The following is a 17,025-nucleotide window of genomic DNA, read 5'->3' on the forward strand; positions in this document are numbered from 1 at the left end:
GAATGAACAGTGAGAGGTTGGCTACTTAGATCACGTGATAAGTACCGTGAACATAGGGTGTACCAGTCGAGGTTGCCGAGCTGACATCTGTGAAGAGGATTTCCGTCCGTTGAAAGGTTAAATGAGCAAACTGTCTCATACCCGTTGTCTTGTATGTTATTAACGACTTATTAACACTGCGTAGTACACGTTGATAAGATAACATATCATGACACAGTTCCTCATGAAAAAACATCGAGAGGTTTGTTTCATGCCCACAATAAATCTAATAATATGTAAAGCTGTTTGACAAGTGAAATACGATTAATTACTTTCTATTTTCTACGTCATTCAGCTCTGCCGTGTACAGGTGATAGTGGTATATATTCTACGAGCAAAGAGTATGTATCCAAACGCTACATTATTATTTTATCATCAGGAGTCATCAAGTCAATATACAGCAACAAAAGACCGTGTGACTGGCTACTTGCAATTCCCAGATAGATGGCTACTTGCAATTCCCAGATAGAGAATAAGGCCACACAAGACCACATGTCCATTTGTCATCTTGCGGAATTTACAAAAACGAGGCAATAACATGATTTTATTTTTATCTGATTGTTTCTTGAGTTCACAGATCCAACAAACGACATGAGAATAACATAAACTGGAACGTCTATATGCAGCGGTATTTCTTATGCACAGCAATGACGTCAACGGGTCGAATGTTCTGACCTGTACAACGCGCACGCGTCACATTTCACCCTACAAGTGGCAATATTATCAAACGGGCGTGGCGCATTGTCATTTTTTCATTCTTTCTTTTTTAAGTGAACTACAAAAAAATGGCCGACGACGCTGGTAGTCAAGATCGAGGGTGAGAAACCTTTCCTACTGTGGCCTAATGATATACAGTCGTGTCAATGACAGACGACACGCAAATTGAGATAACCCCGCTGTCGTCTAATCGAATTTTGATGACGAGGAGGTTTGGAAATGTAAAAAGAAAAAAAATTGAAAGTGATTTGAGCTGTAATTGAAAGATTGATGTAAACACAAGAATCAGTGTATATAATACAGATGTAACTGTTTCACTGCAAATTTTCTGGCCATTACTTGGCCTTTATCACAACGATAGGGATCCCAGTTTGAAAATTCATAGTTCCATGAAAATGCCTGCCATGCATTAATTTAAATGCACTTTTAAGGAGCTCAAGCAAACTTACTGCTCTATAGCAATATCCAATCCGAGCCAAACACTGGCCAGACATATGCCACTTACATGGAGAATGAAATATTGACTTCCTAGGAAGTGAAATACAGTGATTGTCAATGATTCATTAAAACTTCAAATACAAACAGAACGTTGGAGGTTTGGAGATCCATTCAGAGCAAACAGGAGCTAAACTGTCTCACCAGCAATGTTGTACTGATATAGCACTGCACACGGTAATGGTCTTTTCCGCACTTTCTTTGGTGTGAAAGTTTATGACCCTACCGTAACCCTTGAAACAGACGGCGGTTAAATGTTTTCGATCGAGATAACATTCTTTGACAGATACATTTAGTTATCTAGCGACAATCTCTTTCATTGTTGCCATAAACCAAGTAAACTTCAATACTTGACACGTACATACGGCAGTTACAGCGTAAATTTACTCTAAGCTTAAAAACTGTCATGTTGCGATTGACCAATCACAGTGCTCTATTCGGAAGTCTGTATTAGATTCATGAGGCCCTTCGTGACGATCGTAATGCGAATTGAAATAGTGGGGAGGACAAGTACGTTTAGATATTTCAGTGAAAATTTCCAAAATAACCATTAAATAACCATACAAGGCACAGTCCGCAGGTACTACAAATGTCATACCTTTGGGTGGCAAGTTCTGACGAAGTGAAGTTGTATCGGAGGACTTTAGGAGCCCGAGTATGAGCCTTTTATCGAACTTAAAAACTATCGCACGAAACTTAAATAGTTTCGTTTGGGTTACTTTGCCTTGACTCCCTCGTTCGTCAGTTGATCATTTTAGCATATGAATTGAACCAAAATTGTTAAAGTCACCTATACTTGTAATGGAACATCCCATAACAACCCTGGAGCATCTTAATCTACGTTCGTATTTGAGCCTGAGTGTTGAATGTGCAATAGCTTTCTGATTGACCTAATTCCTTTTTTCAAGACAATTTGCGAGTCAGATGTGCTAAAGAGATATGCTGTTGCAACCTGTCTTCTTCCGAAGCGATGGATATTTTTACCCGTTTCAAATCCGCCCCGTCTTGCCAACAAAACAACGCTCAGTCGCCTTCGCAGTGTCAATTGGTGTCGCTGGGGTTATGCCCCTTGCTTGCATGGATAGCAGAATTTTTCAAGTTATTTCAGTTTCTCAATAGAGTTTTCATTGATTTCAGAACAGTGAGTGCCAAGGAACTGAATTTTCGGCTGCAGTATTTCTTTGTGGAAGTCCGTAAGTGTAATGGCGAGAAGTATATATCAAGTACACTTAACCAGCTGGCGTGTTGGCTTTTACGGCATTTAGGAGATGATTTTGTGAATTTTGATTTTAATTTCTTAGACGAAAATTAGGCAGCCTTCGTCACAAGTTGGCAAATTCTCCATGGTATGATGAAAAGGATGCACGCTGAAGGTTTGAACTACAACGTGGGTCAACATCTATATAAAATTAGTAAATTATATCATTTAACCCGATGTCTCTTACTACTGTTATGTTATCTTCAATTTGCGGAGCACGTTTCATCAACTTTGGTCTTGTCATTATAGACTACTTTTGAAAGTATTTGTAATAGTGTTAAAATTGTGTTTGTTTTCTCAATTTTCTCCGAAAACTTATCAGCACGCGAACGACAAACAAAGAATTTATGTAAAGCGCCAAACCCAGCATCATCACACAGTATATCTTGCTGTATTGTGATTTCACTTTTTGTACCAGTAGTCTCTCAATTCCTTTATGTTCTATTTAACATAAGCTCGGGTAGTACACGATTTGTGTGTGTACTGAACCCAATTCTCAAGCTTTTCAAAGCTTTCGTTCGGCACTCCACTTTTTCGATGTTTCGGCTATGTAAAACTAATGACAGAGCGTAAGAGTAGGAGTGCTATTGTCTCCGACAGTAAGGGCATCAATTGGACGCTATAACAAAAAGCTTGTTCGACTAATTGCCGGTGACTTGGTGGAAAGTCGTGAAGAACTTTACGGCGATAGGAACAGTCCATTTTATTACGCAGATTTACGGTGTAAGGTAAATGCTCAAATTGTTATTTTTTGAAACATTTTTGCCTTCATTGTGTCTCGCGATGATATAGGCTCACTCCACACTGTAACTGGCATGGAAACATTACAAATATCATCGAAACACATGACTGCAGATAAAACATATAGACTCTTGCTCTAAGGTCTGTGCCTTGACTTCCGAAGGCTTTTACGATACCGCTGAAGCTTATCACTGTGCATGGTACGCTGTCTGTATGACCTCGACATAACATCATGTAAAAGACTGGAAGGGTTGGGATTGATTTATGCGATGTAAACAGGGGCGAACACTGAAACCGAACTGACAATGTAGAACTTCATAACTTTATTGACGAAACTGACGAGGACTGCCATGTTACTGAATCCTTGACGAGGAGAAATCTACAGCAACATGTCTATCCAATATCAGGTTACCTACCAAACTTTACATGTCAAGATTGTCGTATTTATTGAGGGACTGTGACCAATGGAGATGTAAATTGACTCACAATAGGGCGGTGTCAACTCATCGTGAACTGCGAGAAAATACTTTACCTCCATCAACAGACATACAATGGACAGTTTGCAAACGGCCAGAACACTACACAAGCACCGCAAACCACGCTTTGTATACGTTTCAAAGACATAAGGTGAATTGATGTTGTTTACGTTGAAAGATAGAAAAAACTTGCATCGTCATATAGGTTTCACCTTCGTAGTATGCGATGCCTGCATATAGACTATGTGTATATTTCCCACACAAAGGAATTACAATGTACCTGCATCAAGCAAAAAAGGTTTGAGTCACCGATAACGTTGAGCTACTTCACGTCAGACAAAGCAAGACTGTGGCCAAAACAGGGCAGTGGCCAAAAGAAGCATTGTGTTCGACTAGGCTTTCCCTTCTTAACCCTTCGAGTGCTGTGATTTTTTCCCGCCAAAAATTTAGTGCAACATTTTACCAATTTTTAAATTTTTCTGTAATTCTTGTGATAATTTTGGACCAAATGGATATCACAGTTCATTAGGTAATGGTTTTTATCAAAATCATGTAAAAAATCTGAAAAAATTGAGTGGAGTATATTTTATCAAGGTGACAAAAATTGACTTTGGACTTAACTTCGTTCTACATATATAGCTTTTGACTATTTGCACTTTTTCTCGGAAGAGGTAAGTTTGTGAAGAAATGGAGTAATATTGTATAAAACGAAATGCACACTGAAGTATCTGAGATGATGTAAATTTAATATGCAATAAACACATTGCGTGATATGAGAGAGAGAGAGAGAGAGAGAGAGAGAGAGAGAGAGAGAGAGATGACACATGAGAAAGGCTGTATGTATAAATTGAAAGTATTTTATTCATTACATGTGAGAAGATTTACTGTTTTAAGTACATGTTAAGATAAAATGGAAAAGTGCAGCAACTTAGGACACTTGACATTTAATCACACAAAACTACCGCTGTCTTTAACGCTATTATAAAATAATGTGTTTTTAAAAGAGTCCTTGATGAACTTATTACTTAATCTAGCTACTGAACCACGCCGCCCTGGAAGATATCCTATAATGCATTGCTGTAAGCCCAACGCCTAAACCGGAAATAGGCTCATTTGGCGTCAAGACACCAAGGCGAGCGGACCGGCCTCGCTCATTCAATCTTGCCGCATATGGCAAGCAATTGCGATAATGACGAATGCTTTATTTCCAAAAATCAGTAAATGACATGCTTTATCCATCCGTACTTCAGTGAGACACGTTCCCCAGTCAGTAAATGACAATGGGGCCGGGGTACCCCAGGCCTCCCACAAGTATCAGAGTGTTCACAGCCCCGTGCATTGTTGTAGCGAAGCCAGCATTTTTTCTCACAGAAACAAGTTGCATAATGTACTCAGTAAACGTTGTCAGGTACATGTAACATGAAAACTGACTGAGGTCGAAGTGACTAAGGCACCGGGATTGATTTGACCACAAACAACGACAAGAGGGTGTGAATTACTTGGGTCGAAACGGACAGGGGTCGAGGTGACCTGCTGCCCCGGTCCTCAACTGCAGGCCTGACGGCCTGGCTATGTTTACATAAGGCGTCCACATTTTAGAAAATCGCTAAAAGTAGGCAGAAAGAAAGCCCCCATTACGTGAAAACGCATAGGGGTCGATAGGGGTCGGATGACAGTTTGACACATTTCGTACCATTAACAGTCGAATGATACTACATTGACCGGGTTGACCATATGACTTTCATCAAAAAACGTCCGGGGAAAAGTGAATACATTTGATGTTTGACCAAACTTTACAAAGCATCAATTTTTCGATCAAAAATTCACGCGTAGAACTAATGAAAATTCGTAAAAAATACCACTGCCTTGTACATCAGGCACTAAAATGTCGTAGGCGTGAAAATGAGTTTATTAGAAAATACACAGTGGCTCTTAAAATTAGTTTGAAAATTTAGCGTTTTTACCGCGGTATCGCTAGATGGCCGTCATTTTTGAAGCGAAGGCGAAGTGGTGGATTCTGGGATATCTTCCAGGGCGGCGTGCTACTGAACCATACGTCTGATACTGTTACATCAATATGACTTATGGAAACTATTTTCTTAATCGTTTAAAGGTCGATATTTTACTTCTTACGGAGGGTGCTGATCGTTCGGCATTAAACCGTCACTACCAAAGTCGTTTCCACTCCCAAATTTTCTAACCCAAAGTCACTTCGACGACTGGACCCATTACGTTTCAGCGCCGCCGTTTCCGATATTTTAGTGTTTTGTGTTTTTTTAATTATTTCGCACCTTTATACAACTTTGCAAATTTTTTGGCTTACTTTTTTTCAGCTGTGACAGTCAAATTCGTATGCGTATCCATTCATTTTTTAGCAAAATATTCTTGCACCACGACACATATTTTCTCATTGTCGGTAGTTTGATAACATTCCTTCAAAGATTTCAATTTTGATGCACCACTTACTACCACTGTTTATTCTTGTAACCACAGATTTCATCTGCTAAGACAATCTGTTTAATGCGTAATGTCCCTTTTTGATGATTCGTAGACTTTCCCCACAAAAACTGTTTTATTAACGGGCAACCTTTCCTTTCTAAAGCAGAAACATTCCTACCTTCAACAGAGACACTTCACGTCACCAGACTCCAAGCCAACATTGCACTGTCTCTCACCCTTGTGTTGCGCTTCACCGTATATAACCACTGCCTATCATTAATTTAGTAATAAAGTAGTCTTCTACAGCATTGAACGACTTTGTTTGTCTCCCACAGCTTTCTCAAACCTGATCATATTCCACTCAATTTGATACACATTTTATTGTCCGCCTGATGTTCGATGAAAAAGGTGTTAATCGACGACGTAGCGGTGTCTGTCTTTTTGTAATCGTGTTTCCAGTACTAACATGGTAGCCTTGTTGGTACAGCTATTTGTATGGTTAGTTATACATGGTCGTTCTTAAACTGTATTCGGTGGGAAGTACAGAGGTGCCGAAATTTGTTTGGCGGGAAAATAAGGGGCCGAAACGACTTAGGCAATAACAGATAATAAACTGAACGTCCAGAAAGTTTAACCTATCTTTATCAGCGACATTATGATTAGTATCATTCACTTAGGATTATCATGGAGCTAAAAATGGGATTATGTAATTGCCAATCGTCTACAAAGAAGTTACAACGGAAAATATGGCAAATAAATATGTGAAATGAAGGAAGGCACCGTTAACTGAGGCGCTGCTTGTGGGACACTCGTCCTTTGATATTAAAATCACCGATGTATCGCCTTCTGCATTCGTATCAGCAAACTCGGCACCTTGAATGTTGAGCTGAACCCTGTAGAGTGCTATATCAGCCATGATGTAAAGTTCATTGCCAAGTTTACCACCAAACACCAAATTGGGTGCTCCTCTTCCCAGAAATATTTTCCCAATCAACAAGCCATCCGGGTTGAACACTTGCACCCCGTCACCGGCACCGACGTACACGTTGCCGCATATGTCGACCTTTACACCGTCAGGTATTCCTGGTTGTTGACCCACCGTCTTGTTGACACACTCTGCGCTGACAGCGAACAGCTGAGTGTTTCTCAGGTACCTGCCTTCAAGTACATCAAAGCGTCGGATATGGTGAGGCAAATCCGTCCGATATTCTCCAGATCCTTGAATCGCGCCGCTGTCGCTCACGTATAGATAGCTTTCGTCGGGCGAGAATGCAAGTCCGTTCGGTCTCTCAAAATCATCGGAGACGACGGTCAATTTCGGATCAGGGCCGTCTGGATCAAACCGGTAAACGAAGTCGCCGATTTCGGGTTTTGGCTTGAAGCCTTGCTGGTATCCGTATGACGGGTCTGTGAACCATATGGTCCCGTCACTCTTCACCACAACGTCGTTCATGGAGTTAAACAGTCTGCCGTAGTAGGAGTCGGCGATGGTTTCTACTGCCCCGGTGCTTATATTTGTACGTGATATTCTCGCGGGCGTTGTCCTGAAGCCCTGTTCGCAAGTCAGTAAACGACCTTGTGGGTCCCGAGTTTGACCATTCGGCATGTTTGCAAGGCTTTCATCACGAAACGTCGAGATGACGTTAGTTGCGATGTCGTACCTTCTTATTGTGATCTGCGGTCCGGTGTTTGGGTCGGAGTAGTCAGCAGGCGGTTGAGTAGTGTACAAAAGATAGCCATCTTGGTCGTCTGAGAAGTAAACTGGACCTTCGTGAAACTCTATGGATTCGTTTACCGACTCCTTAAGAAGCTCTAATTCGGGGTTGTCACCTATTATGTCCTGGAACTCATCTGAGAAAACTTGAAATATTGGCGTTGAAGGGTCGATGTCACAAATGTCACCACTGACATGAACGCAACAGACGAAAAGAACTGCTGCACTGTAGACAATGTACGCCATTTCAAAATCTTCGGAGCGCCGGCGTGTCAATGCACCACACAACAGAACAATCTTCAACTGATCTGTGATAGGGGTCTATTCAGCTGTTTCTCAAACATTTGAGAGCATTAAAAAATCGTTTGGTATTGTGATGCTAATCAGCGAGTCGCATGTCCCCTTAAACCTGATCTTCGTGCCAGCACTCGGTTGCGGTTGATATTTGGGCGAGGGAAGGTAACTGACACTATTATTTTTTTACTTCCATGATCACAGCTACCTTGCCACATAGTTATAATATGATATTTTCATACTTTTTATCCATTTGTTTGAAAAAAAAAACACTATTTGAAACCAATTTGTGTTTGTCCACAACTTCATACTTGATTTTCAAGTTCAGGGTGCCGTTGTCGGCTCTTATGGGTGATGTTCCCATTAAATTCTCATTTGGGTTTGTAAAATAACAATTACAAGGAAATTCCTGCAATGTTTGCCAGTGCGTTTTCCTAACGTATTTGTGCTCGTCCACTTGACACTGGCTTATTGGATGATTGCATAACCTCCTTTTTAAGCTCTGTATTTTAGGTACTTTGCTTGACATAATTATTTTAATTCAACACGCGGGATAATGTAAATACGTAAAAAAGGGGTGCTAGATTTTTTACTGTTCGGCTCGAGGGAAAAGATCTGATTCTATTGAATTTCAATAACGTCAACGTTACAAGCAAAAATCTACGACTTTCCATACAGTGAATATGTTGAATCATCATCGACGTATCGAAACTTAATATAGCAGAGATGTTGGAAGATCGCAAGGTTAAATATGTTTCTTAACCTTGGAGACCATAAAATCCATGTACTGTACATAATAAATTCTAGTGACAATTTATGTTTAGGAGACCGATTAATATTGGTGACTTTTGTCGAGAAAAGGGACACCAACCTCCTGTCAAGTCGTTCGCTCCGGTTCGTTTGAGCGCTGTCCCACAGCGATTCGAACAGCGATTGGTTTCGTCTCTGTTCATATTCTTAGTAGTGAAAGTTCGACGAAAAAAATACAATATAAAAACATTGAGGAATTGCCTCAGGAATTGAAAAATGATTTTGCGTTTTGATTCCCCGTATCGCATATCGAGCAATATTGTATTTCCATGGGAAAATATCTTATAACATTATTCTCTGCAGTTTTGCACTGTCATGTCAAGCCATATAAAAAGGTTGAAGTTCATCTGAACTAGGCATTCATATTTAGTCGAGCAATATTATACTCGTGTGTACGCCCGTGACACCAAATACTGTTGTAAGAGCCACTCCCTGGATTTTGTGAACTCTGCCAGTTTGTTCAAGCACAAAATGAAATATGGGTACAGACAGACCTCAATTCGTGACGCAAGGAGCAAACCAATCATGGTTAAAAGTATGTATCAAGTGTGAATGCATCATCTTTAAGTCCGTACTGTGAAGTCAAAAAAGTCTGGAGGTATTTTGACCTCAAAGCATGCAACATCTCAACTTTAATTTTTAGAGTTGTTATTTAAATCAGCTCGGTCGATAAGCGAAATTATATGATTTTTTTCCATGTCATTTCTCCGACAGCGGACACCTCAGTGTGATCAACAGCACAAATTATTTTCACTCCGCTCACTCACAGCAAGCATGCACAGCTCATCGTACAACTCATTCAAATCGGTAAATTCGATGCATTCCCTCTGCAAGGAGAGATACAAAGTGGCACCGACCATGACAGTTTATTGGCCAGTTTGTAAGTTCAGCGGACATGACAATATTTGAGACACTAAATGTTCCCGCTAGAAAGTTTCATAGTAGTTATGACCAGTTCTTCTCTTTCATATAATTATGCTGTCACTGAATACTATTAAGAGTAAACATCCTCTACGTCAATGATTCACTGATAACATGTACACAAAACTGAAACAAACAGACAAATAGCTTCCATTTGTTCTTATTTCGGTGTCAAATCAAATCTTTCACTTGTGCACTTGTTTGAAGAATTCGACCCAGCAGAGTGATTATTGATTTAGATATCCCGGCCGTAGCCTAACCAAATTGCCATGAGAGGTGGGGCTAGCTTAGCTAGAGGTTGGGTAATTTAAATAACTTCACATATTGACAGTATGAAAAATTCTTGCGGGGGACAGCTGCTTGCCCCCCCCCCCCCCCCGGCTACGGTCCTGTATACACGAAACTCTAGACTTGGTTCAAGTCTGTGATTTGTGGATGTTTGTGTGGGGTGAACGCGTGATATGTATTTTGCTTTCATGTGAAACGCGCGCGTGAGTGGAGTGGACGCGATGAGTCGGGTGAACGCTATACAGGGGAGTTTCACCCTGCAGAAACTAACTCACTATACTGCGCAGACTCAAAGGTAACGCATTCAATCGCTGGGAAAACCTGGCCTGCGCTAACCAAATTCCGAATAGGTTTGTACGAAATAGGAGAGACTCAAGAGAAACTATTATAAATGATTTTATTTTTTAAAATTCACCGACTTGAACCAAGTCTAACGAAACTCCCAAAAGATAGCAATAGTAAACGTTGTTTATCAACAAACACTAATGAAGAAAATATTTCGTTTACCTAAACTACCATGACGTCAAAATTGTCAATAAAATGAAACAAACCATGAAATTTTGTGGGGAACGAGAAAACAGGTTCTCTGATGGCATTCAAGAGGCTCGGGCACCGGTAGTAGAACATTTGAGATTTCAATTACGTACAGAACTTTTAGTAACGACAAACAAAACACTGGAACTCTGAATTTTGAAGCTATTAAAACTGAATTCTCCATAAAAGCTCCTGATCAGTCAAGCTAGGAAATTGTCGCGAAGCAATGCGCGCAAAACATCGTGAGAAAATTACTGCAGTTATTATTCTATGCACAAAGTTAAAGTTCCATTAGCTGTATCTTTTTGCGATTTTTCCGTTAGTTTTGATTGAAATGATCACTGGCTCATGTTGAATATCCTGTCAAATAACAGCGAATCGCATATTATTCGGAAACAATACGTGCCCTACAACTAAATAACATGTGATTTTACAACAAAAATTTCAATTTTTGTCCGGACAGAAATACAAACTCTGTTGACACGCGGATTGCAACGTAGGCATTCTTCTGCACCTGCGCGAGCCATTTACAGCAATTTCAAAATAAATATTCATTACTTATGCCCGGCACTTACGTCGTAGTCCATTGTCCGAGCACGTTGCGTAGCCAGATGTCTGGCAATCCTCGACGCAATGTTGTTTTGATCCCGCAATAAACGTGAACTTGTACATCTGGCGTGATCGCGGCGTAACCATATCTGCGTTCTCCCCAGCACGCTGAGCATGCCAGACATCAACAAACGAGCTCGGAAGGGCAACACGTTTGAACAAAAATTAGCAGTTTTATGTGGCTATAACATCACTAATCATGTTTGTTTCTTCGTAAAACAATATTTTGCAACAAATATGAGCCCCCAACATGGAATTTTCCGAGGTAAAAAATGGTCAAAAGTTACAAATAATGGCCCTTTAAGGAAAATTTGTAGTTTAGACCACGGGGAGGTACCGTGTTTAGACAGTCAATAAACAGAATTGTGGTCCCTCAACCTTGATAGAATCGACTAATCTTATCGTTTAAATTGGATTATTCAATAACAAATACATTGGAGGTGCTGAAGTTTCCCCAAGTTCACGTAATCTCCCAACTTGAAGAAACAATTAAGGCAACAGAGTTGACAGTCTCAAGAAGATAGAAGAAGGAAAGCCATTATCCCATATTAGAGGAAAATATGTAGACACCGTCAGCCGGTGATTATAATGGCACAATGCAGGTGTGTCCAAGAGGAGGGGCGACTCCCTGGAAGAATTTGCTATGACAACAAGACGAGACTTGATTGACGCTGAATGCTGCCTTATGACATTTTAGTATGACCTGCTCTCGTTCAAATGGTCTGACAAAAAATGTATTTATTTATTATTCGGGTAACCAACAGGGGTATATTCCCAATTACCGGCTCCGCAAAACCGAAAATACATAATATTACAGACAAACATACAATGACGTCAAAGACAATTACAAAAAACATACAAATCATGAATAAAAATAATTCATTACATTCGTTTAAAAATACTAAATCTGTCAAAATGTCAATACTCGAGCGAAATTTGGAATATCGTCATAAGTGCTTAAAGCACGTAGCATGAAGTAGTGTTTACGAACATTGATTCTGGAAAAGTGTACCCGTTACCCGTAGACTACGTTGAACGTTGGATTTGTATTTGGATTTGAATTAAATGAGAACAATTTACCACAGAATGAACACAGTTATTTATAGATGCTGGAGTTCAACCCAGTATGCTTTCATTGTCTTATATAGTTACATGAAATCGGTACATTTTTGGAAACTGTAAGATTCCTCTAAAATAGTTTTGTTGTGATTTTATACATTTCTCTATAAAGAGTACATGTTTGTTGAAAACAACGTTAAACTATTTCTCCGTTGTCAATAGCTCATGATCAATGTAACGCCAGACATATACGATTTCTCTGTTGCACTGCACAGCTAATCTTCAGCTGAGATGAGTAGTGTTGATGAAATTATGACACGCTTAGTCGAGATTTTAACCAACTAATTTATAACATACCAATTCATCACCCTACGACACCAAACGCGTATTCGCAAAGATGCATACACGGAAATATCAAACGGCAGCTGGCCATTTAAAATTTAAGAATTTATGTAATCCATAATATGATCACTGTAATCATTGGTAAATCGACAAAACGCAAGAAAAAACCGTGGCATTCTGAAATTGTCAAATTTCCCCTTTTCATTGTTTGATCACAGAGTGGCGTAAACCACGTAAATCAGATTGCAGTCTAAACGAAAAATAACTATTGTTGGCACAGCAATTGCTTGTGACAATACTTCGTGTCAGTTTATGGTTGTCATTCATCTTTATACGCTTCATCTTTATACGCTTCTATTGAATGTCGCGCGCGGTGCCACCATCAAACATGTCAATCATTACAGGATGTTAAAACATAGTCATCGACAAGTGTGACCATCTCTGTTGCGTTATCATGGTGTCAATTTCGAAAAATGTGCATTTAAGGTTCAATGTGTTGAACAAGGCGTTCTGTGGTTATAATCTGTTTTGTTTGTATTGTTTTTCCTCAGCCATTTGATGGATTATGCAGGCGTCGAACCTGCAGCAGTTTATGGTTGTTTAGATTGTCGTGTTTTTCCATGAGTCATGCTGTGGGCCGAAAATGAACACTGAAAATCAACACGTCAGCACGCTATTTTTATGTCCGTACCAAATCATGTTTACAGACATCCAAACCTTGTACCTTCAATTACCGTATGTGCAACAGATGAAACAATCTTATCTCTTCGGTTATGTAAGGAAATTGATATCAACTTGAGTTTGCCGAACTATAATTAACTTTATTTGTGTGAAACAACAGCAGGTTATAATAAATGTATAGTTTCAAATGATATCAAATGGCGAGATAAGATATGCAACTTGTCCTTGTTGTTGGCGTCGATAATTCATAAGAACTCTGCAGGACGATTACGTGATCATGCAACTAAATAGGAGGTTACTTTAGCAGTAACCAAACAATCTGTGGTCTCGATCATGCTTTCTCTTGGATGCCCTTTCCAGAGTATACTTCCTTAGGGTGACCCTTTTATTTTTTTGTTTCTCATCTCCAGAGGAATACTCGGGCAGGGCGGCCGGTCGCAATAAAGAAAAACAAGTACCAAAAAAACCCCAACAACCTGTATTTGTTTCAGTTCAATGTTCTGTCCATTCAGTCTCTACAATTTTTAAGTACAAAAAAGGGGTATTTGATTCAGTTCAATGTTATGTCCATTTAGTCACTGCAATTTCTTGTCTTTCAGTTCAGTGTTCTGTACTCTGAGCTGTCCTTTCAGTCTGAGTCGCCGCAATCTCACAATTTGATGATGGTGTTGCTGTAGCTAGGATGATCGCTTCAGAGGTGGCGCAAATAAAAAGTTTTTTTTTTAGTCGCGGGGACTTATAGATTGGGTCCCGTACGTCCGTGCGTCCGTTTCTCAGACACTGCTGAACCAATTTTGTTCAAACTTTGCACAAAGGCATAGCACTATGACCTACAGATGCACAACGATTTATTTTGCGATTCGATTCAAATTGACCGCAAGGTGGCCATATTTTTGCAATTTTTCATGTCTTTGAACCATAACTCAAACATCCTTGAACCGATTCTGTTCAAACTTGGCACAAAGGCATAACACTATGGCCTACATATGCATGTAGAATTATATTGCGATACGATCCAATATGGGCGTGAGGCGGCCATTTTGTTTGCGATTTTTCATGTCTTTGAACCATAACTCAAACATCCTTGAACCGATTCTGTTCAAACTTGGCACAAAGGCATAGCACTATGACCTACAGATGCACATTGATTTATTTTGCGATACGATCCAATATGGCTGCAAGGTGGCCATATTTTTGCGATTTTTCATGTCTTTGAACCATAACTCAAACATCCTTGAACCGATTCTGTTCAAACTTGGCACAAAGGCATAACACTATGGCCTACATATGCATGTCAAATTATATTGCGATACAATCCAATATGGGCGTGACTTGGCCATTTTGTTTGCGAGTTTTCGTGTCTTTGAACCATAACTCAAACATCCTTGAACCGATTTTGTTCAAACTTGGCACAAAGGCATAGCACTATGACATACATATACACATTGATTTATTTTGCGATACGATCCAATATGGGCGTGAGGCGGCCATTTTGTTTGCGATTTTTCGTGTCTTTGAACCATTAACTCAAACATCCTTGAACCGATTCTGTTCAAACTTGGCACAAAGGCATAACACTATGGCCTACATATGCATGTCGCATTATATTGCGATACGATCCAATATGGGCGTGAGGCGGCCATTTTGTTTGCGATTTTTTCATGTCTTTGAACCATAACTCAAACATCCTTGAACCGATTTTGTTCAAACATGGCACAAAGGCAAAACACCATGGCATACATATGCATGTATCAATTAACCTTGCGATAGGAGCCAATATGGCTGCAGAACTGCCATTTTGTTGGAATTTGGCATGTCTTTGAAGGTTTAATCATATGCAAATATTCCTTCACCAATGTTGCTGAGACTTGGTACAAGATAAAGTACAATGGCATACATATGCATGTCTACTAATTTTGTGCTATGATCCATATGGTCAATAGACAGCCATTTGATTTCAATTTTGGTGTGATTTTTTATGTCTTTGAAACATAAACATAGGTCACTGTCCTTCGATGGACTGATTTTGTTTAAACATGATATGGCTGCATTCTTGTGCACATTAATTTGTTTCATTATATGATCCGAAATGGCTGATTACAACAACATACCCGATCCCATACCATTTCTAAAATTCCACCAAACCATGTGTATAGTATGTGCCATCATGACACTAGAGGCAGTGAGGGCATCGTTATGTGTGATGTAATCAAAAGTTCCTTCAATGGTCATTACCGGCAGAGATGGGTCAATTTTATTGAACGTTAACGCGTTCCTCAGATTACTTTATTATGCAAGTCACAGGCCTGATGCACCCGTTGCATCAATGTCATGCCACAGCTACCTAGACCACAGCTGCTTAGACACCAAAGATTATAACAAAATTGACAAGCGGGGACTGTGTCATCAACGATGACTTGTTTTATATATTTTCATGTCGGAGCTGAAATTTACGGTCGGTCGGAAGATGAAAACACATAAATAAAAATGTCGCCCTTATAGCGTATTATTCAATGGCCAATTGATTCCACATTGTTATTAATAGAACGTGCACGTGCACATTTATCTTTCTCAACATTGTTCACTGCTATTACTGTTTTAGTCGGCCGAAGGAATTACCTTGCAGACATTAATTGTATTGGTAACATTTTCTAAATTCTAACAAAACACGATACCAATATTTGTTTCTTATAAAATATGTTGACATTTCTGCTATCGGAGGAATGTGAGTCGCAGAGCCTGCCTCGCCTATTATGACTAGATATACCTGGAAAATATTTGTATCAAATGTCATCTTGCTCTTCAATGCTGTGGTCACTTTTACAAAGTCATCTTTAACACTCATTATTCCTATTTTCCCCGTCACTGTGGATTCCACATCATAATCTATGTCAATTTCGCTCTTATATGGCCCTAGCATAGGAAATAGCGTGACATGACTGAATATTGAACTGTGGCCTATAAACTATGAACTCTGCACGATTACATTAGTGATTTAGTCTGTCGTATACGTGGAGGCAGCCAGCCGCCTGAGGATGCGCCTAACACAGTTGAACATAATGCCCACAGGCCTGCGAGCTGGCTTTCATTCCGGGGACTGCTGTCGCGGACCCAGAAGGACCATGATACCACGTTGCCCGATGCATGGCATGATCCCAAAAGGGGTCCTTGTCATCTTCCAGGCCGCCACGACGCCGTGCATCCCCACCGTGGAAGTAGGCGCATCCCGGGTAAGGGAGCCGTCATTATTTATGGCCTGGGGGGGGGGGGGTCGGAGGAATCTGAGGGGGTCACTCAAAAATCGAAAGCTACAAGGGGGGTTGCTCAAAAGTGGAGAACAAGAAAGGGGGGGCTACTAAATTTTGTTGACATGTATTGAAGCATTTAGTGGAGTTACGAATTAATACAACAATAATAGTAAAGATATGTATATTCATACCCGGTATTTGTGTACACACACACACACACACACACACACACACACACACACACACACACACACAATATATATATATATATATATATATATATATATATATAATATATTAATAATAATACAGGTGGTAACTAAAATCTCATTACACTATGTGTTTCGCGTTATTGTGATC

At 39.9% G+C, this 17,025-nt stretch overlaps 2 protein-coding genes across 4 annotated transcripts in view; one reads left to right on the plus strand and one right to left on the minus strand.

Moving 5' to 3' along the window:
* LOC139138254 (kin of IRRE-like protein 1) overlaps positions 1–17,025 on the plus strand; it is a 242,937-nt gene that overhangs the window by 99,505 nt on the left and 126,407 nt on the right. The gene's annotated exons all lie outside the window — the stretch shown is intronic.
* Positions 4,564–9,184, minus strand: LOC139138245 (gluconolactonase-like). The gene has a single exon (XM_070706551.1). The coding sequence runs from the start codon at positions 8,123–8,125 to the stop codon at positions 6,887–6,889; it is 1,239 nt and encodes a 412-aa protein (XP_070562652.1). The 5' UTR covers positions 8,126–9,184; the 3' UTR covers positions 4,564–6,886.

Source organism: Ptychodera flava, chromosome 8 (assembly GCF_041260155.1).
Source record: "Ptychodera flava strain L36383 chromosome 8, AS_Pfla_20210202, whole genome shotgun sequence".
In the NCBI taxonomy this organism is placed as follows: domain Eukaryota; kingdom Metazoa; phylum Hemichordata; class Enteropneusta; family Ptychoderidae; genus Ptychodera; species Ptychodera flava.